Genomic DNA, 23,008 nt, shown 5'->3' with positions numbered 1-23,008 from the left:
GTTTCTTCAAGTGTAGTTGCAAAAACCATCAAGCACTATGTTGAAACTGGCTCTCATGAGGACCGCCACAGGAAAGGAAGACCCAGAGTTACCTCTGCTGCAGAGGATACGTTCATTAGAGTTACCAGCCTCAGAAATGGCAGCCTAAATGAATGCTTCAGAGTTCAAGCAACAGTAACATCTCAACATCAACTGTTCAGAGGAGACTGCGTGAATCAAGCCTTCATGGTTGAATTGCTGCAAAGAAACAACTACTGAAGGACACCAATAATAAGAAGAGACTTGCTTATGCCAATAAACATGAGCAATGGACATTAGACCGGTGGAAATCTGTCCTTTGGTCAGATGAGTCCAATTTTAAGATTTTTGGTTCCAACCTCCATGTCTTTGTGAGACGCAGAGTAGATGAACGAATGATCTCCACACGTGTGGTTCCCACCATGAAGCATGGAGGAGGAGTGATGGTGTGGGGGTGATTTATTTGAATTCACTTAACCAGCATGGCTACCACAGCATTCTGCAGTGATACGCCATCCAATCTGGTTTGCGCTTTGAAAGACTATAATTTGTTTTTCAACAGAACAATAACCCAACACACCTCCAGGCTGTGTATGGCCTATTTGACCAAGAAGGAGAGTGATGTAGTGCTGCAGCAGATGACCTGGCCTCTACAATCACCTGACCTCGACCCAATTGAGATGGTTTGGGATGAGTTGGACTGCAGAGTGAAGGAAAAGCAGCCAACAAGTGCTCAGCATATGTGGGAACTCCTTCGAGACTGTTGGAAAAGCACTCCAGGTGAAGCTGGTTGAGAGAATGCCAAGAGTGTACAAAGCTGTCATCAAGGCAAAGGGTGGCTACTTTGAGGAATCAAAAATCTAAAATATATTTTGATTTGTTTAACACTTTTTTGGTTACTACATGATTACATATTTGTTATTTCATAGTTTTGATGTCTTCACTATTATTCTGAAATTTAGAAAAAAGTAAAAACAAAGAAAAATCCTTAAATGGGTAGGTGTGTCCAAAATTTTGACTGGTATTGTATGTAAATGTGATATTTCATTTTTGTGTGTAGATTGAGCGGGGAAAAAAACGATTTAATCTATTTAAGAATAAGGCTGTAACATAACAAACTGTGGAAAAAGTCAAGGGCTCTTGAATACTTTCCCGAATGCACTGTATATACACACACATGCCCATGCCCACGCCCCCACACACACATACACACTTTATTTGAATCCATCAATCAAATTTACAAAAAATGGATCCAAACATTTCAAAGGTCCCTGTATGCATGGCACTCAAGGGTACAGAAAGCACCTCCTCCAGACAGTGAGGCTGCCCACGACAGCTGAAACAAAGCAGTACCTAGCCAATTGCTGTGCCCTAGTTTTTGTCAGGCCCACAATCTGGAGGCCACGCACTGCAATCCTGTGTACGTGACTGCCAAATATCAGCACCACCACCTTGCACCTACACCCGAGTCTGTCCAAGCGTGCCACGAGGGGCTGGGATTTAAGCACGCACGCACACACGCCCACACACCACAGTCAGCATCACAGTGACCCTGACACTTAACCAGTCTAAATAGGGTGAGTAAGATGAAAGGGGGAGGACAAGGTGGAAGGATGGATGGCTAGAGAGAGAATGAAAGATGGAGGGGTGAAGGCACCTTTGGCACGGTGATCCTCCTCCTTTGGACACTTGCCACCATCCCACCATTTCCTCTTCAGGATCTCTAGACGGTTGTCTTCTTGCAGCTTGAGGATGGCAAGGTCAAACTCATCCCGGTACACTGACCCTGAGGAGGAACAGCCGAATGCACAGAGGGTCACAGCCCTGCAAAGACCATCTCGTCAATGAGTGAACATATAGTTAAATTCCTGGAAAGTTTCCTGTAGCATGTGTTTTTATGCATTATGATGAGTGCAGTTTACAAGAAGTGCTAGTCTATATATGTGAGTACATAAACGTAATCTTCCTATGACCTATGATTTGTAACCTTCCTATGACCTATGACACTGTATTCTGAGGCAGTGTTTCTAGGCTAGGGGTTTCTGGGGAACGGTTTGGGTAACACTTTTCAAAGACAAAGACCAACGCATTTGTTGGTTTGACTTTGAACAATGAAATATAGATTATTCAAGCAAACTCCAGTCCATACCAAGAGTGGCTTTAAATAATTTCACTCATTCCAGTTTGCTCCACTTTTCATGGACTTTGAAACCGAGGTAGTGACAGCATTTCCTTTTCATAAACACTGCACTAAGGACAGCGAACAGAGAAAACCCATACATTTGGCAAAAAGATGCCCGCTACAGTTAGCGTTGTGTAAATGATGTCTCTTCTCTTACCCACTGCAATGCCGATGTATCCAACAGGCCTATCCGGGTGAGGTTACAATTGATACTCTCTCCTCCTGCCCACCCACCCCTCCTTCTCCTCCATCCCCTTCATACCACTTACCCACTGGCATGCCGATGCCATAGCCCTTGGTGTCCAGCAAACCTCCTATCTGGGTGAGGTTACAGTTGCGCTGCCGGTAGTACTCGTTCATGGTGCTCTCTAGCAGGTAGGCATAGTTGGAGTTGACCACGCGGGCGATGCCCTCCTCCGTGCTCTTCACAAACACACTGGGCTGCTTGGAGTGCATGAAATTCCACATGCGCTGGTACGTCTGGTAGCGCGAGTTCTATGATATAGGGGGACATGTCATAGAAGCACGGTCAGATTTCAATTGTTACATTTTTTATTGAACCTTTATTTAACTAAGCAAGTCGGCTAAATAGTCACTTATTTACAATGACGGCCTACTCCGGCCAAGTCCGGATGATGCTGGGCCAATTGTGCTCCGCTGTTATGGGACTGCCAATCACAGCCGGATGTGATACAGCCTGGATTCAAACCAGGTACTATAGTGACACCTCTTGCACTGACATGCAGTACCTTAGACTGCTGTGCCACTCGGGAGCCCAATATGGTCTGATCTGAGGGCTGAGGGCATGCTTTGAGCTCTGGAATCTCATAGGAATCTAAAGGAGAGAGAGGAGCTCCCTCTCTCTCTGATTCTCCCTCTCTCTTTCTGTCTTTGTCTCTGTCTTTCTCTCTTGGTCCCTCTCTCTGTCTTTCTCCGTCTCTCTCTGTCGTTCTCTCCCCCTCTCTCTTTCTCTTTGACAGGTGAAACCCTGCTTTGTGGCCAACTACATAGACAGACAGGGAAAGTCAGTGGCTGACCCACACTGCCTATCTCTCCAGGTGCAGCACTGAGCTTTCCTTCAGGGGGAAGAGGATATTGACAATCAGACAGGAAACAGATAAGTCATGGTCAGTGGAGACGGAGAGGGGGACAGACAGTGAGGTGACAGGGTCTAAGATAAGATCAGTGACAGGTCATCTATTATGGTGGAGGGGGCCGTGTGTGCGTGTCCATGTGTGTGTGCCCTTCACCTGGAAGAAGGTCATGGTGGAGCCCCCGTGCATGGTGCCGTACTCGATGGCCGTCTGGTCAGCCAGGTCATCCACTGACTCGATGGGCACCTCCATCCTCTGGACAGTGAGGAAGGCAGCCAGGTTGGCCGTGTAGGACGAGATGATGATCAGGGTGAACGCCCACCTGGAGGGACAGCGGGAGCAGCAGTCAGACGTACCGACTGGGACCACCTCAGAGGTACAGTATCCGCTATAGACTCACACAGACTACCTCAGAGGTACAGTATCAGCTATAGACTCACACAGACTACCTCAGAGGTAGAGTATCAGCTAGAGACTCACACAGACAACCTCAGAGGTACAGTATCAGGTAGACTCACACAGACTACCTCAGAGGTACAGTATCAGGTATAGACTCACACAGACTACCTCAGAGGTACAGTATCAGCTATAGACTCACACAGACTACCTCAGAGGTACAGTATCAGCTATAGACTCACACAGACTACCTCAGAGGTAGAGTATCAGCTATAGACTCACACAAACAACCTCAGAGGTAGAGAATCAGGTATAGACTCACACAGACTACCTCAGTGTCTACCAGGTATACTGTGCCTTCTGTCACCCTGAAGATGGCACAGTGACGCTGAAACGTTGGTGTTTTCTTACCAAATAAATGAATGTGAGGTTATACATATACAGTGTGCTACTCTTTGTTTTTATAGCTTACCAGGTATAGACTCACACACAGACTACCTCGGCGGCACGGTATCAGGTATAGTATCAGACGCTGCGTTTTCCATGACCACGTGACCTGAATAGGAAATACTCAGGGCCAAGATGGCAGGCTAATTGGAGCAGCGGCACACAAATGACATGATCAAAATGTTACTTTGATATACCTGAAACCGCAGTAGAGAGGTCAAGGCCACGGGCTACAAGTACGGTTCAGGTCTGCAAGATAGTGTGGAAGCTTCGGGACGGATACATATGCAGTATGCATACAAGTGTCTAAGTGTGACTGAGTGAGTACACTATTACCCTTTTCCACACTACTGCGCCAAACCGAGCGGTACCTTGGTTATACATCCACCATAGTTGCTGGAACTGTGCTGGGAAGGAGAAAGTGAGAATCATTTTTTATTGTACTCACCATACTCCACTGACGCAGCGCGTGGAGAGGGCGCGGGGGGCGATGGTGGACCCCTGCTGCATGAACCCCCCCACGGGGAACCAGAAACTGTTGCCCAGCGAGTATTGGTTGATGAGGAGGTTACAGCGCCCCTTCAAGCAGGGGTGGGGATTGTACCACTCGTAGGGGGTGAGTCTAAACAGACACGCAGACACACAGACATGAACGCAGGCACACAGTGAGAGAAATTAGAGGGGGGGAAACAACAACTGAAACAGTCAGCGAAGCACAAAGTAATCTTGAATCCCATGAGGTGGTGTAACGTGGTTTTCAGTCCCCCTGGGTCAGCTGGTATACACTCCCATACACCTGCTGCTGTCTGCTGTGAGTGAAAGCAGCCTTGTAAGCTACTAAATATGCAGCATTGAGCTGCCATGTCAGCTTCCGGTATATTACCGTGTTTGTAGGATGATCCAAGTTCTAAAAACCTGTCATTAATTTAATGCATGCTTCGACCACAGGCAAATCTTCAAGGGGAAAACACAATGCAGAGCGGTACAAGGGTGACACTGTATTTAGCTTCCTTCAACATACAAACGAGTAAAGAATAATTGACCTTTGGCAACCCCTCCTCTCAGAGTGTCTCATTACAGCTGTTGTGTCGCTGTCACTTTTCAGTGGGAGGTTGTTTTCTTGTATTGTTGCTTTTTAAATGTACCAAATGTCTTTCAGGTACAGTCACATGACATCAACATGTAATCAAGATGGTTCCACTTCCATCAACTTGAGAAAGGTGTCCCCCCCACACTCTTTTTTCACAGAAATGAAATGACTTATTTACACAATAAATACATACATACATTATGACATCAAGGGGTTGTTGCCTGCTACCCAAATAATCTCTCCTTCCTCCTGAAGTGTGCACTCGTTCACTACTCCATGGGCTATAGGGAATTCCCCTATACCAGTCCTTTCCTTTCAAATCCATGAACAAGTGCACAACTCGGGAGAAAGGAACAAGTGCACAACTCGGGAGAAAGGAGAGACGATTGGGACGGAACACATGGTGCAGAGTTGTACTGTATATGACACGTCAGTTCCTCCAAAGCACCAGCAGATGTCAATGTGGAGCTGAGAGGAGTTGGAGGACGCACCTGGCAACCAGAAAGAGCACACAGCTGACTGCCAGGTAGGCTAGCAGCATGAAGAGCCACACCCCAGGGGAGAAAGGGTCTAGGAAGGAGAAGTAGCCAGGTCTGCGCCCCTACAACACACCCACACACACGGAGAGAGAGAGAGAAAGAGAGAGAGAGGTGGTTAGCTGCATTACATATACACAGATACACCCTAAACCAATACATCTGTATGACCAAGGGTTCCTGTGTTTTCTCGGACTGAGACTCCGAGACATGGAGCTATATGCCTCAGGTCTAGATTTACTACTGGGAGATTTATCAGCCTGAGTTTTGTATAGAGCTAATTCATACTGCTTAATTATCTAGCACCGATGGCCATTGTCCACAAAATGAAACCAATTACGTCTGAAATAAGGCTGTGGGAAAATGCATGGTTGAAATTGACCGCAGAAGGCCAGCGCAGTAGCTAGGGGCAATTACATTATCTTCAATGGAGATGGAGAAACTCAAAGCAGTCCAGTCCATCAAAGACAAGAACTGTAAGGAAGGACCTGGTGTTTTTAGGGGCAACAGCACAGCTATGTAGGCATTAACTTGAAGTGATCAAACAGCTTATTGTAAGAGTAGGCCTATTCTTATGACATATTCTTAACACAGTGAGGCCACATTTGATATGCAACATGCATCATCAATTCACCAAAACGACAATCCCCTTAAAAATAAGCCATACAACATACATCCAATACAAATGCCCCCCCCCCCCCCCCTAAAAAATATATTTTGTGTGCGGCGAGCGGATAGGATTTAAAGGTCATAAACCATTCTAAATGATGAATTAATGCGTAATTAGGCCTGGATGAGGCCGGATATTCATTAATGTGTCTGTAATCACTCCCATATTAGTGTAATTGAGCAACATAGGAGTGGAGCTGGAGATTTCTAATTAGAGTAGGGAGAATTAGGACTGTCTGAAGAGCCTAATGCTACCAGCTGATGGTGGCCTGCCTTCTGAAAATTATCCATTTATGGTGCCAGCATCAATGTATTCTCTGATAAGGGACTCTGTAATGGTACTCAAACTGGTCAGAGGCCATTATAGTGTCAGAGAGAGTCTTGAAACGAGAAAGGGTAGTGTGTGTGAATCTTCTTCGAGGATGTGACCGCCAGGTTCAAACCCGGGTCTCCTAAGACAAGACTGTCTTAGCCCACTGAGTTAACGCCGAGGCATTGTAAACCACCTCCGTTACAAAGGCAGGACGTACAGTAAAACGGCATGCCTATAACAGCGCAATGCAGTGACAACTCCTGCAGAATAAGAAACCACACGGCAAAAAGTAACTAGGTGAGGGTTGTGCTGACGCGATCCAATCTGGTGCCAAGTGAAGTGAGCGTTTTGTTTACAGCGCTACTCCATTTAATTCCCTGTTTAGTTGCCACTAAGAGGCCATTACGAAAGAGCAGAGCTGTTGAGGAAGCAGCACAACACCAGCAGATGGTGTAGTGAAAAGATCAGAGAGAGAGAGAGAGAGAGAGAGGAGAGAGAGAGAGAGAGAGAGAGAGAGAGAGGGAGGGAGAGGGAGAGGAAGAGGTAGAGAGAGAGAGGAAGATAAAGCGAGGTGGGACATGCTGTTCACTAATCTCTACTGTGATATGAATGTTTAAGGAGGTAGAGAGGGCATTGGGCTGTGTGATATACAATAACACTATGAAGTGAGCTCAACTTTCAAGTAGTAACGTTGGTACATAAGAACAAAAACATAGCCACACCTGAAATAATGGAAACAGTTGCCTAGGAGAATCAAAAATGAAAGACCAGAGTCAAAGGGACTGACAAAGCGAAGGTCTGTGTGACCAAACTATAGTTTTATGATGTTACACCTTAGAAGTGATATAGTAGTGTGTTTGTATTCTCTTGGCATTCCTATCAAGTATGGCTCGGCCAACCATTCTATTTACTTGTGTAAAGCCACTGAGCATTTTCTCCTCTCGTCCTGTATGTGACAGTAGCTCATTCTCTGTGGCCCTCCAGATATCTCAGCAAAGCAGTGCTAAAACCCTTTAACAAACAGCTCAACCGGGCAATTGAGCTAATGTTGACAACCATTTCTAAATTCAATTAAACGTATTCATTTTGTTTGGCATATTCTTTTAGTTAAAGGATCATGTGGTTTTCATTATCGGACTGAAACACCCATTCAAATATGGCTGAAAACCAGGAAGTGAATGTGCGCAAAATCGAACGTCATTTACTACAATTTTTTTGTGTTAATTATGTGCACAATGGGAAATTACAAGGTTGTAAAACGTTGCTGACCTCTAAAACACCATTTAAGAATGATACTTAGATATTGTTGTTTTCCAATTTTATGCTCTACCAGGCAGTTGAGTTGGACTATAGACAAATATTATGAGACTTCGTCTGTGCAAATACAGAAATCCTTTCATACCTATATCATTATTTACTCTCTGCCTGTTATCTTCAATATGTTTCACAATATCATTCAGTACATGTAATTTTACTGGTATTCTAAACATATAAACTGTAAATGCGTGAATTTACATGAATTTGAATATTCATATTTTGACACAAATATGTACATAAAGTCAATTAATGTATAATCTTTTTATGATGTAAAAAGTCTATGCAAATTTTAAGACAAATTGAATTTACTCTAATGTTTGCTATGCATTATTTATCGAAGTTTATGTCATGCAAACAAAAATTAGCAATTTATGGCCTCTATTGAGGCTAAATGCACATCTTTTGCAGAACAATACTTTTCCTGATATTCTTTTCTTGGTGTGCCAGTTAAAGGGTTAAGTTGTTAACATGTTATTCTGTGTGTGTGTGTGTGTGTGTGTACTGGGTGATGGAGGGAGGGAGGGAGGTAGGTAGGTTTTATTTCTTCTCAAATAGGAGAGAGAGCCCGCTCATGCTGTCAGGAAGCTCTCTGAGGTGCCAGTCATCCTCACTGATCTGTAGGCAAGGTGGGCATCACGACCGGTGAAGGCAGCTACGAGCACAACGGGTATTTTTTTGGTAAAACTTTACTTGAAGCCTGCACGTATACTGGTTTATTACTTGTTATATGCAAGTATGCGCCTATGATTTATTCATTTAATTTAATAATTTATGATTATCATATGTAATGGCTAAATTCTTTTCTCCCAGGACTGTTACCACTTGACTACGGGCTCTGCACTGTACAACAGGTCTCTGACTGTATTCATGGCTGTATCCACGCATGCATGGCACTCTGACTGGACAGGAAGGTCTTTATTGGACATGAGCCTTTATAGAGTGTAATTATCATCATCATCCCATCAAATGGAGAACCGGGGGAGGCGCCGGTTGTGACAACTGCCTCATTGCCCGTGTTGGTTTTACAAGCCAATCCAAAACAATCAGAAATGAAGCGTTATACAAACCCCTCTCCCCGTGGGCTCCACTTTGTGCTAAGTGGCGGGATATAAGACCTTTAGCACCGAGTTTCTAAACCCAGAGGCGCAACATCGCGAGACTTCCGGGAACGCTTAGGAAGCAGACCAGGCTGGGGTTTGAGAAGCCAATGAGAGAAGTGAAAACTTCATCCTTAGTTGTTACATTTCTCAAAATCTAATGGCACAACCTAAGATTCGAGCCAATGTCTTAAGTAGTTGAACTTGTTATTATTCCAACCTCGTGAAAGTGACAAACTGACATGTTTTCATTTTTGTCAAAAACAACTTTATATCAATGGAATGCCTTTTGATTTGACGGCCAGCACAAGTGCAGTTCGAAACGGGACGACTGTTAGAACCGATGACGTGTTTCTGCACGTGAGCTTAGCTAGCCAATGTCCACATGACAATGTCCACATGACATTGCCTACAAGTGTGATCGGGGATTTCTATTGGAGAAGCAGTTTCTTCCTATCTTCATACTGTACTGTCTTTGCCTTTAGTGAGTGAGGTCACGTTCAAGGATTTCACCAACATATCTTCCTCCCTCCCCTTATTGTCATTCCCCACGCATTCAACCTGGGAGGGAGGTGTGACTGCACTACAGAAACACACGGCGTGAAGGAGAGTAACCCGTTTTTTTTTCAAACGCCAGCTCCCTTGAGAGATGCATGCCTATTTGTGGTCCGCCACTCACATCGCTGTTATTGCGGTCTCTGTGACTACGGAGGTGGAGGTGTTCTGTTTATGTGGCGAGGGGGGGGGGGGGGGGGGGGGGGGGGGGGGGGGGGGGCTGCTGATTGGCCTGCCGTCCCAGATTCCCTCAGTGCTCTCTCTCGCAGGATGTCTGGGGAAGCTGAGAGGGAGAGGGCAGGCGGGGAAGATGGAGGTTGGGGCGAGATTGGAGGGGGACAGACACACACAATCAGGATCCCAGTGCCACACTCCCACAGGGCAGCTTGTGACACCACTCCCCTCTATACCAACCCTCTAATTAACTTGTGGGTCTAATTAGGTTTCTAATCTCCATACGCAACCCTCAATACTCTTTCTCTCTCTCTCCATTTCTCTCTTTTGTTCTCTCTGTCTGTTTCTGTCTTTACTACTACTACTAGGAAGGAGGGACTGGTGGAAAGATGTGCTCAGAACATAGAAGTAGGGGATTATGAGAAAGGGTGTTTGATGAAACAAGTGTACAGATTGGTGGAGTGGTCTGTCTCGGAGTATACTCCAACATGGAGACATGAAGGACTTGAAGGGTAATCAAAAGAGGACAATCCCAAAACACTTTATAAAACCAGTTCATCAAGATAAGCAAAAAGAGATTAAGACACACACACACACACACACACACACACACACACACACACACACACACACACACACACACACACACACACACACAGTTGGGGTGCACTGTGGAAAGAAAGAGATTAAACAGTAGTAGGCAGGGCCAGACTAACGCATTTGGGGCCCCGGGACATCTACCTCCAGGGGCACATGCCCTGCATGCCCATTCTGTCACGCCCTGACCATAGTTTACTTTGTATTTTCTATGTTTTGGTTGGTCAGGGTGTGATCTGATTGGGCATTCTATGTTACATGTCTAGTTTGTCCAGTTCTATGTTCGGCCTGATATGGTTCTCAATCAGAGGCAGGTGTTCGTCATTGTCTCTGATTGGGAACCATATTTAGGTAGCCTGGGTTTCACTGTGTGTTTGTGGGTGATTGTTCCTGTCTATGTGTTTTTCACCAGATAGGCTGTTAGGGTTTCGTTACGTTGTGTTTTGTAGTATTGTATTGGAGATTCGTGTTTCGTATTATTAATAAACATGGATCGTAAACCACACGCTGCATTTTGGTCCGACTCTCCTTCGTATGAAGACGAAACTCGTTACAGAATCACCCACCACCAACGGACCAAGCAGCGTGTCAACAGGCAGGAGCAGCGCGAGGAGAAGCGCAATAAGGATTTCTGGACATGGGAGGAAATCCTCGACGGGAGAGGACCCTGGGCTAAACCAGGGGAGTGTAGCCGCACTAAGGTGCAGCGGGAGAAGAAACAACAGGAGCAGCCCAAAGAGGAGGTATGGACATGGGAGGACGAATTAGAAGGAAGAGGACCCTGGGCTCAGCCAGGAGAATATCGCCGCCCCAAAGAAGAACTGGAGGCGGCGAAAGCTGAGAGGCGCAGATACGAGGAGGCAGCACGACGTAGCGGATGGAAGCCTGAGAGGCAGCCCCAAAAATTTCTTGGGGGGGGGCTAACAGGGAGTATGGCTATGCCAGGTAGGAGACCTGAGCAGACTCCCTGTGCTTACCGGGGGGCTAGAGAGACCGGACAGGCACCGTGTTATGCAGTGGTGCGCACGGTGTCTCCAGTGCGGGTGCATAGCCCGGTGCGGTATATTCCAGCTCCGCGTGTCGGCCGGGCTAGATTGAGCGTCGAGCCTAATGCCATGAAGCCGGCTCTACGCAGCTGGTCCCCAGTGCGTCTCCTTGGGCCGGCTTACATGGCACCAGCCTTGCGCTCGGTGTCTCCGGTTCGCCTGCATAGCCCAGTGCGGGCTATTCCACCTCGCCGCACTGGCAGGGCGACAGTGAGCATTCAACCAGGTAAGGTTGGGCAGGCTCGGTGCTCAAGAGCTCCAGTGCGCCTGCACGGTCCGGTTTTTCCAGTACCACCTCCACACCCCAGCCCTCCGGTAGCAGCTCCCCGCACCAGGCTTCCTGTGCGTGTCCTTGGCCCAGTACCACCAGTGCCAGTACCACGCATCAGGCCTACAGTGCGCCTCGCCTGTCCAGCGCTGTCGGAGCCCTCCTTCTCTCCAGCGCTGTCGGAGTCTCCCGCCTGTTTAGCGCTGTCAGAGCTTTCCGCCTCTACAGCGCTGCCGGAGTCTTCCGCCTGTTCAGAGCTGCCAGTTAGCATAGAGCTGCCAGTTAGCTTAGAGCTGCCAGTTAGCAAGGAGCTGCCAGTCTGCAAGGAGCTGCCAGTCTGCATGGAGCTGCCAGTCTGCATAGAGCTGCCAGTCTGCATGGAGCTGCCAGTCTGCAAGGAGCCGCCAGAGCTGCCTGTCTGCAGGATGCCGCCAAAGCTGCCAGTCTGCAAGGAGCCGCCAGAGCTGCCAGTCTGCAAGGAGCCGCCAGAGCTGCCAGTTAGCATGGAGCAGCCAGGGCCGCCAGTCAGCATGGAGCAGCCAGGGCCGCCAGTCAGCATGGAGCAGCCAGGGCCGCCAGTCAGCATGGAGCAGCCAGGGCCGCCAGTCAGCATGGAGCAGCCAGTCAGCATGGAGCAGCCAGTCAGCATGGAGCAGCCAGAGCAGCCAGTCAGCATGGAGCAGCCAGAGCAGCCAGTCAGCATGGAGCAGCCAGAGCTGCCAGTCAGCATGGAGCAGCCGGTCAGCATGGAGCAGCCAGAGCTGCCAGTCAGCATGGAGCAGCCAGTCAGCATGGAGCAGACAGAGCTGCCAGTCGACCAGACTCTTCCAGATCGGCCAGTCGTCCAGACTCTTCCAGATCTGCCAGTCGTCCAGACTCTTCCAGATCTGCCAGTCGTCCAGACTCTTCCAGATCTGCCAGTCGTCCAGACTCTTCCAGATCTGCCAGTCGTCCAGACTCTTCCAGATCTGCCAGTCGACCAGACTCTTCCAGATCTGCCAGTCGACCAGACTCTTCCAGATCTGCCAGTCGACCAGACTCTTCCAGATCTGCCAGTCGTCCAGACTCTCTCAGATCTGCCAGTTGTCCAGATTCTCCCAGATCTGCCAGTCGACCAGATTCTCCCAGATCCGCCAGTCGACCAGATTCTCCCAGATCCGCCAGTCGACCAGATTCTCCCAGATCCGCCAGTCGACCAGATTCTCCCAGATCCGCCAGTCGACCAGATTCTCCCAGATCCGCCAGTCGACCAGATTCTCCCAGATCTGCTAGTCGACCAGGATCTGCTGAAACCGCCAGCCAGCCAGGTTCTGGTAGTTTCTACTACCTGCCTGGGCTTCCTCTCAGTGCTGAGCTTCTTCTCAGTGCTGAGCTTCCTCTCAGTGCTGAGCTACCTATCTGTCCCGAGTTACCTCTGTCCCGAGCTGTCCCTCTGTCCCATGTTATCATTGTGGTGGGTAACCTATTTAGGGACGTTTAGGAGGGGGATTAAAACTGTCATGGAGTGGGGTCCACGTCCAGCGCCAGAGCCGCCACCGCGGACAGATGCCCACCCAGACCCTCCCCTATAGGTTCAGGTTTTGCGGCCGGAGTCCGCACCTTGGGGGGGGGGGGGTACTGTCACGCCCTGACCATAGTTTACTTTGTATTTTCTATGTTTTGGTTGGTCAGGGTGTGATCTGAGTGGGCATTCTATGTTACATGTCTAGTTTGTCCAGTTCTATGTTCGGCCTGATATGGTTCTCAATCAGAGGCAGGTGTTCGTCATTGTCTCTGATTGGGAACCATATTTAGGTAGCCTGGGTTTCACTGTGTGTTTGTGGGTGATTGTTCCTGTCTATGTGTTTTTCACCAGATAGGCTGTTAGGGTTTCGTTACGTTGTGTTTTGTAGTATTGTATTGGAGATTCGTGTTTCGTATTATTAATAAACATGGATCGTAAACCACACGCTGCATTTTGGTCCGACTCTCCTTCGTATGAAGACGAAACTCGTTACACATTCGGTAATCCGGCCCTGGTATTAGGCCAATTCTACAGCCATGCAGCAGGTAATTAAACCTCAAAGGGCTTCTCTATTTTTCTCCATTTTCCATTGTTATTGACCAGGCTGAGAATTTCAATTAAAGTCTGAAATAAGTAGCGGGGCCCTTGTAGAAATCACAGCATCAGAAATCAATAGCTAGTGGATTAAACCTAAACAAGTGCAGTCACAGAAATTCTAATATTGAATGGTGGCGCTGGATCCTGTGGAGACCTAAGAGATTGCCAAGGGGCGCTGGGAGGGAGTGAGTCCTGGGTAGAGAGATGAAGAGAGAAGGAGACACCAGGGACAGGTACTGTGTAAAGACTCCAGACAGATAGACAGAGAGTCAAGAGTGAAATCAGTGCAGCAGACTCTCACTCTTTGTAGTTAGTTTCTTCCGCCCTTCACTCCTGACCTTAAGCGGTCGAGGCTCCACATCTCTCTCTGCCAGTTACCTTACGCATGCTCTTCATCCCATCCCTCTATCCTTCCCCCTCCCTGTCCCTCTTGTCTGTGCCCGCCTGGTTAGGACAGTGGGAGTGTGTGTGTCAATATTGAGCTGCAATGTGTGCGGGCTTCTCCTTTCCTCCTCCACGCCGCGTCCGCTCGCAGGAACACACCAATGAGCACGTTCCAACGCGTCAGCAGTAGCAGTAGCAGCCTGCCGCAGAGGTGATATGGCAGCCCACTTAACACTGCACCTGCTGCTATCGATTCATTCAACCAACTGTTGGTCCAATGGAGCCTTTCTCCTGGCAGCTGCACCTATTAGCACCAAGGAAAGGGGTCCAAAGCGGCTCCATCCGGCCGGTGGCCAGCGGAGAGACCAGTGTGTCAGCTTAGGTTTGGGGGAAGGCCTTTGATTAATGGTTGGCTGGTGTTAAAACACAGAGACAATCGTATTGAATTTCCACAACTGTTGCCTGGGTCTTGTTCTATGCGCAGGGGTCAGGGCTATTATTGGTGCGAATTAGATCCCAGTCACAAACAGAGAAGAAGTGGGAATGGGAATGAAAGAAGTTCATTTATCAGGTCGATTCACACCCGCATATCACGGAGCAGAGCACACCATCTGTTACTCTGGCAGAGGTAGAGAGAGGAGAGGGATGTAGTGGGAGGAGGAGAAGGAGCTGAACGGGCTCCCAGACAGAGGCTGATGATTGGTCGCTAGCTGTTTGTAGGGTTCAGGGGTCAGCCAGGTTGTTTTGTAGGGGTCAGAGAGGTCAGAGGTTAGTCTTACCAAGTGCACACGGTACATGATGCTGATTCCCAGAGTCATAAAAGGCTTGGAGAAATCGATAACCTTCTCCCTCTCTGCGGTGATGGTGAGCCCCGCTACGGCCAGGTCCGCTTTCTGGAATAGACACGCACACACACACCACCCATTCAGATATGCACAGATAGGTACATCTACAGTAACAAAGGTTGGGTTGTGGTGGTGGAAAATGCATGGAAAGTTAAATGAAATAGTAAGTAGGCTACTGGTGTAATTCCACTCCTACTGTGCTGCCATTGTTGTCCGTGACGCCTAGTCTGCCAGCAGTGTGTAGCATCATTGGCTTTGTGTCTGAAACCTGACTCATGCAGGGCACCAGGGAGAACAGAGTGTAGAACAGAGGGGGGGGGGGGATACATCCCAAATGAAACCCTATTCACTATGTAGTGCACTACTTCTGAGCAGGATCCAGTGCACTATATAGGGAATAGGGTGCCAATGTCTTTTTCAAGCTGGCGAAGAGCAGATTGTTATGACAAATCACTTGACACAGCAGCCAGTTAGCCAGCTAGGCTGAGCCAGCCAGCCAGCCAGTGCTACTCGGCATGGTAGGGCTGTGAAGGTGGCTGCTCGATCCCAGTATTCATCCGACACTGCAAAGTGCATCTGCAAGAGATTTTCATCTCCCCAGGACCCAGTGCAACCCTTCGCTGCTCTTTGTCCTTTGCAGTTGGAAAATAAGAGGATTGTCAGAGCTCAACTCTAAATGAGAGGAGAGCCTGCCTGCTTACAGTGTCGCTCCAAGTGAGTATCCCCCTGTTAACTTGGCTAGAAGGCCCTGTTCAAAAGAATCAGTGGAAATATTTTGATCTGATAGCACACCCATCATCAGTTAGGGCCATGCCATCATTGGCACAGTGCACGTTGACACACTAAATAAAATTGCCTAGCAAACAACTTTGGACCAATCAAGAAGAAGAACTTTGAGATACAGTATATAAACAGTACTGGAGTATAGCTGTAGGCAGAGATAATTTGTAGAGAGACAAGCAGAAGGTTTTAGCGTCAAGGCTAGCCCTGGGTCTTGTTATGTGGTAATGTACCCTGTCAGGTGGGTATCATACACCTTTCACTGTAGGTGGACCTATGAGGGACTCTGGCTATCATATGCCTTTGCCTTGATCTGAGAGCAGCAGTTGAGAACAGAGAGAGAGAGAGAGAGAGAGAGAGAGAGAGAGAGAGAGAGAGAGAGAGAGAGACAGAACGAGACAGAAGAGAGAGAGAGAGAGAGAGAGAGAGAGAGAGAGAGAGAGAGAGAGAGAGAGAGAGACAGAACGAGAAAGAGAGAGAGAGAGAGTGACAAAACGAGAAAGAGAGAGAGAGAGAGAGAGAAAGAGAGACAGAACAAGAAAGAGAGAGAGAGAGAGTGACAGAACGAGAAATAGAGAGAGAGAGAGAGAAAGAGAGACAGAACGAGAAAGAGAGAGAGAGACAGAACGAGAGAGAGAGAGAGAGAGAGAGAGAGAGAGAGAGAGAGAAGTGGTGGCTTTTCACACGAGCTTCACTCTGTTTGAGTACAGGTCCCTGGAGGAGTTGACCAATCCTGTCCAGAATAACTTGAACAGCAAAAACAGAGCTCCAGGTACTAACACAATGGCGAAAAAGTTCTGGAAGGCTTTTTAGTGGTCGTTTTACAGTGTTTTCACCGACAACAACTCTGAATGAACGCGCAAAACCAAGCATTTAGCCAACCCCCAGCAACAACATAAAGTATCTCGGCAAAAAAACTCAACAAAAGAAAGAAGTTACTCCATATTAATGCACCTATTGAATATTAATATTGATTACTGGAAGCTAACAGCTATTGAAAAGTGTGTGGAGAGAGAGAGAAAGCACACGGTATAAAGTCAGCTTTTAAATAATGCATCGTTGTATTCTTTCCCCATGCCACCACACTTGTTTCCACTTTCGCTCAAACATAAGATGGTGCCCTGGAAAAAAGCGAGATAGGAAAAGAAAATCAAAGCCGTCCCTACGGCTGCTGAATAATGCATTGAGTTAGAGGTTCCCCACTGTACGTGGCATTTCATCTTCCCAGTAGGACTTTGCCTCCGTCTCTATGGCTACTTAAAGTAAAGCCCCCGTCCCCAGCTTGCAAATGAAGCCTGTGGAAAGCTTGTCCATACATTCTCTTCTCTCAGCGTTCGCTCTACTTTTCTGTGTTAATTCAGTCAGCCGCTATAGGCTAGCTACAGTACAATCTCTCTTCCTTCTTCTCCTCCTCCTCTTCTAACCCCGCCATCTATAACCCAGTCATCCACTAACCCTCTCCTTTCCAGTCTGGGGGTCTTTCCAGAGTGGAGCTCAGAGGCAGGGACTCAGTGAGCCCACACCATCCTGCGCTGTCTCCCCTCGACCTTCCCCCTCCCCGACATTCCTTGGTACTCTGTAGCAGCTACTCTGTAGTCTGCACAATGCAGTAAGGCGCAATTAGACCAAGTTGAGACCTCCTCAAGGTCCCCAAATCAGAACCAACTTGCAGGGGGACAAATGGAGACAATAATACGAGTAGGCATTCCTTTCATTTCCTTAATGGCTTTGCCTTCCATTAGCCTATAGCGAATTAAGACACATAACTTATTAAGGGCTCCCTCACCACCTCCTCAACCCTTCCACTCTATCCCCGGTCTGCGTGAACATCTACAAAAAACACTGGTCAGTGCGACCACACTCTAAGACCAGCAATATAGACCTTTCATTCACAAACAAAATGGTTCAGATGGTTTAGCAGACTGGTTAGCTGGGCCCTTTTAAAGACATGTCTGTGTTGTGAGTGTTTGCTCAAGGGTGACTGGGGCTAATTGAGATTCATTAGGACAGATGAGCTGTATCCGAGTTCGAAGGGTGAACAGAACACAGCCATGGTTGCATCCCAAATGGCACCATGGTCAAAAGTAGTGCACTATAAAGGGAATTGGGCGCCGTTTGGGATGCAGACCCAAGACTCTGTGTCATCTGTTTCAGGCATTATCTGGACTAATTAACAGCTCTGCACCTCCTGTACATCCTTGTTCTCTTCCTCTTCCTCCTCCTCCATCTTTTATATTTTCTCCTCCTCCTCATCATCATCCTCACATCTCTGCAAGGTTACATCCCCTTACTATAGGATGCTCTCAATGTGAAAACATCAATCAATAGCTTTGGGCACTACTTTTCTGGATCACATCACTGGGGACATGTTTTACTACGAGACACTCAGCCTATCACATATCAGATTAAATATTTTGACCCTGGAGTCTACGGAGACACACTATGCCTGCACACATAATATCCACATATAGGCCCCATACACACTAAAGTTATACAACTCATGCCATGTATTTGGCATAACAGTTGTAATACAACAGAGAGCTTTTCTGTCAAAAATAAGTACACAAGCATTGTGGCGACAGCGCACAATGGTTGTGGACACATTTCTGTGATGACAAACTCTCCATTGTATCATGAACATACAGTATTAGTTGTATCACATCCACGGTGTCAAATCAGTTGTATAACCTGTGCTTGAGAGGGCCACTGGATGTTTGTAGGATGTTATTGGTTTGTTAGGGGTGATTTGGCAGTAATGGCTGTAAATTCATGAATAACATTTGATTAAAGGGTTGATGAATTAGTCTATAGTTCGAGTGGCATTATGCTGTGAAGTGGTAGAAGGGGGTAAATGGTAGGTAGATGGGTGGCGATGGAAGTGCCCAGAGTTTTTCCTGGTCAAGTCATATAGTCAAAAAAAATCATGTTTACTACAGGAAGCTGTTGCCCTTACCCGTGAGATGAGCTCTCCCACCATGCCCGTCCAGGTACCGTTGGTCCCAGATACCCCGTACACCCCGTCCCCCACCAGATTGATACAGTACTTGAACTTCAAGATGTCCGCCAGCTCCTTCAGCATGTCCACACAGAAGCCCTCATAGCGCTCATTCCCTTCCATCTCCTGGTGGTTCGGTCGTAGCATCACGTAAGGGTTCTCCTGCGAATGGACACAGATGTAGCAGAGCACATGTAGAATACCATGATAATGTGACGACCAAACACTTAGCGACCTCGGACCTCTTAGCGTAACGGTTAAGGTGTTGGCTTGACTGTCACTGGATCTGAGTTTGAGTCCCGGTTGGAGTTTCCCCCCGAATTCACAACAATAAACATATCATAGTATATAGTACAGCATAACCTAGTGTAGCATAACATCATCTCAACCTTGACAACTTACCCTTTTTTGAGGTCAAGTTGAAATTAGCATATTGTATGTCTAGACAGTAGACACTATCTCACCAGAGGTAATTTGTTTTAAAGAGGAGCCAATAAGAATATATCAAGGCAACAATTAACTTCACCACCGTACTTGACATGGGAACAAAAGCACTCAGGCACCTGCTACTGTCCTGTCTCTGTCTGGCACCACAGACTGTTTTAAAACTCGCTCTTTCTTAAAGTTTGTTCCTAATTTATGATACATTTTTTCATAATGTTGAGCAAGCAGCTCAATGATTTAAATTTGGGGGGTTAAGAGAGATTTATCAACCAATCTTTGGGCAGCATAAAAAGGGGTTCACATCCTACGCCAAGCCACCTTAGCTAAAAGACTAAATGTGGCTACTGTTTTTGAAGAATGCTTTAATAAAGCATGTATCAAATCTCGAATGCTGTCCTGTGAGGATCACAATGGGTCAGATTCAGCTTGGCAATGGTTGACAATAACCAGACCTTCTCTCACTGACAGAAGAGGGGAGGAGGGAGCTGGTGTGGGGGTTTTGACACCTCACACACACCCTGTCATAAATTGGCGAAAGTATTGGCGAAAGGAATGTCCTTTGTTAACATGCTGTTTCCCGCCAAAACTTTAACACGGTCAAACGTGAATACTGGAACAATAATTCTAACATAAGAATGTGGGGAATGGTCAGAGGGGAGCTATAGAAAACGAAAGTTATATTGGTTTTCATTTTGTGACGTCATAAAAAATTGTATGGACGAAATACTGTAACTTGGAAAGTATATCCCCTTTATCTATCAAGTTTCCATCCAATACGTTCATATAAAATTTAAAAATTATGAAAGTATTTTTGTGAAGATAGGAATGTGCTTTTAAGAGGCATAATAGATAACTTGCAATCATATCTTTTGCACGGTAAGTAGCCACGCCCCTATTGAGAAGAGCGTGTCAGCCTGATGGAACTGTCCTTTTCGACCAGAGTGCTTAAAAGGACTGGCTGACAGTTAACATTTTAGACCAGGAAAGATGGGGAGTTGCAGCCCACGTCTAAAGTGGTTTAAATGCTGAATCTCAGAGACCAGGAAACGTGAGGCGGGAGCTACATGTTTGATAGGGTTGGAACTTTGAACCTCAACACGAGGTGAAGAAATAAACTCACCTTCCTTTAGAGCAGAGAGACGGCGAGCTGCAGCTCATGTCCATTGTGGTCAGAATCCTGAATACCAACACGAGGGGGAAAACAAGCTCCCCTCTCAGCCAATAACTGAGACAGCTGATTAGCTGTCTTCACTCTAATATCTAGAAAATCTAAGTGAGACTATCCTACTACGCTCATCACTAATGGAAACTGTCGACACGGCTGGCTAGCTATCTTCCAGAGTGAATAACAGTACAAGATGGGAAAGGGGAAACCCTTTTCGGACAATCAGAGACATACAGCTTGCCGCTGAAACACCAACAACCTTCCTAAGGAGGGCTGGTTCTGATAGAGATAAACGTCGAAATAAGGCACTCACAGGTAAATACATGTAAATACATGACGGTTTGTGTGCAAACTATATGATTACTGTGAGAATAGTTCTGAAATATATTGACGATAAGTGTATTTTTCTCTCTCTTGCTCCCCATCTCTGTTGTAACAAGCCGTCATATTGTGTCAGTCCACTAGGGACCTTTGTCTCATGTAAAGGGTATATGTTTATTCTGTGTTATTATTTAGTTAGCTAATAAATAAATATTTAAACCTATTTGTGGAGTGCTGAATCATGAGTACGGCTTGGGCTTTTGCAGATGCATGAGGTTATGACTGTTCAGAATGATGATATGATAAGAGGTAATGATTAATAAGATGACTATTGATGTAATTTATTTATTCTAGAGTTTAATTCAGGAGATGGTAACTCTTTAAACAACCTCTTCAGTGGTGCCCAAAATCCTAATGAGTTAATTGTTACATGATTAATTTAATCGGGTAACAATTAAACATAGTTAGTTGATTAAATAAATAACAATTATCAGATTAATGAAAGTAAGTCATGACAATTCACTGTGGTGTTTTTACGGACTGAATACTGTAGTATACTGTAGTATTTACCATTTACTATAGTATAAATACGGTAGTAAAAAAAGAGTAGTATATAGTGTGGCGTACTACAGACTAGCCACCAGGGGGAAACTCGTCGAGGCCTGGTGACAGACGGAGTCTACATCATGTGGCGATGGCTCTCTCTGCTGGACGTGCCAGGTCTAGACGGGCCCTCCTTGCCAGGACGAATTGGGACTGATTGAGACTGGTGAGTAATCAAGGGGCTGATTGCTCACCAACCGTACGAGTCCCATAAAGCTACCAGAAGGGTAGCACAGAGGGGTTTTTCTCATGGAGAGAGGTTCCTTCCGTATAGTCTTCCTCACGGTCAGCAAAAAAATAAATAGAATCCCCCAAAGGAGACAGCAATACCCCGGAACCCAGAAGACGGTAACCTGGAGGAGACCTATTCTTTTATTTTTCTTTGTTTTAATAAACACCTATCACACTGAGCTATCACACTTGTGTCCTTGTCTGATCAGTGTAAACGTTTTAATCAAACCCCCTGGTCTGCCACATAACAATAGTAATTACTGTCGTGTTTTTGCAGACTTTAGTATACTGTAGTATTTACTGTAGTGTTTTTGCGGACTGTAGTACAGTATACTGTATCATTTACTGTAGTGTTTTTGCGGACTGTAGTACAGTATACTGTATCATTTACTGTAGTGTTTTTGCAGACTGTAGTATACTGTAGTATTTACTGTAGTGTTTTTGCGGACTGTAGTACAGTATACTGTATCATTTACTGTAGTTTTTTTGCAGACTGTAGTATACTGTAGTATTTACTGTAGTGTTTTTGCAGACATTACTGTAGTATTTAATAAAGTGTTTTTGTTTTATTATCTTTGACATAGAAGTGGGGGACTTTCTCCTTGAGGAAATGCTAAAAAAGCACATTTTACATAACCTGTAAGTACAGTGCCTTGCGAAAGTATTCGGCCCTCTTGAACTTTGCGACCTTTTGCCACATTTCAGGCTTCAAACATAAAGATATAAAACTGTATTTTTTTTGTGAAGAATCAACAACAAGTGGGACACAATCATGAAGTGGAACGACATTTATTGGATATTTCAAACTTTTTAACAAATCAAAAACTGAAAAATTGGGCGTGCAAAATTATTCAGCCCCATTAAGTTAATACTTTGTAGCGCCACCTTTTGCTGCGATTACAGCTGTAAGTCGCTTGGGGTATGTCTCTATCAGTTTTGCACATCGAGAGACTGAAATTTTTTCCCATTCCTCCTTGCAAAACAGCTCGAGCTCAGTGAGGTTGGATGGAGAGCATTTGTGAACAGCAGTTTTCAGTTCTTTCCACAGATTCTCGATTGGATTCAGGTCTGGACTTTGACTTGGCCATTCTAACACCTGGATATGTTTATTTTTGAACCATTCCATTGTAGATTTTGCTTTATGTTTTGGATCATTGTCTTGTTGGAAGACAAATCTCCGTCCCAGTCTCAGGTCTTTTGCAGACTCCATCAGGTTTTCTTCCAGAATGGTCCTGTATTTGGCTCCATCCATCTTCCCATCAATTTTAACCATCTTCCCTGTCCCTGCTGAAGAAAAGCAGGCCCAAACCATGATGCTGCCACCACCATGTTTGACAGTG

The 23,008-nt window shown here is 46.3% G+C and overlaps 1 protein-coding gene across 1 annotated transcript in view; it reads right to left on the bottom strand.

Annotated features, from left to right (window-relative positions):
- Positions 1-23,008, bottom strand: part of LOC139382352 (glutamate receptor ionotropic, kainate 4-like) — a 233,458-nt gene that overhangs the window by 5,958 nt on the left and 204,492 nt on the right. The window contains exons 11-17 of the mRNA XM_071126326.1: positions 18,863-19,066; positions 15,064-15,177; positions 5,719-5,828; positions 4,586-4,759; positions 3,451-3,616; positions 2,470-2,695; positions 1,676-1,804 (exon numbers count right to left, since the gene is read on the bottom strand). Of these exons, the coding sequence (XP_070982427.1) occupies positions 1,676-1,804; positions 2,470-2,695; positions 3,451-3,616; positions 4,586-4,759; positions 5,719-5,828; positions 15,064-15,177; positions 18,863-19,066 (1,123 nt within the window). The remainder of the gene's footprint in view (positions 1-1,675; positions 1,805-2,469; positions 2,696-3,450; positions 3,617-4,585; positions 4,760-5,718; positions 5,829-15,063; positions 15,178-18,862; positions 19,067-23,008) is intronic.

Source organism: Oncorhynchus clarkii, chromosome 24 (genome assembly GCF_045791955.1).
Source record: "Oncorhynchus clarkii lewisi isolate Uvic-CL-2024 chromosome 24, UVic_Ocla_1.0, whole genome shotgun sequence".
Classification (NCBI taxonomy): domain Eukaryota; kingdom Metazoa; phylum Chordata; class Actinopteri; order Salmoniformes; family Salmonidae; genus Oncorhynchus; species Oncorhynchus clarkii.
Note: the sequence above shows the minus strand (reverse complement) of the source record. Positions and strands in the feature narration are given on the sequence as shown.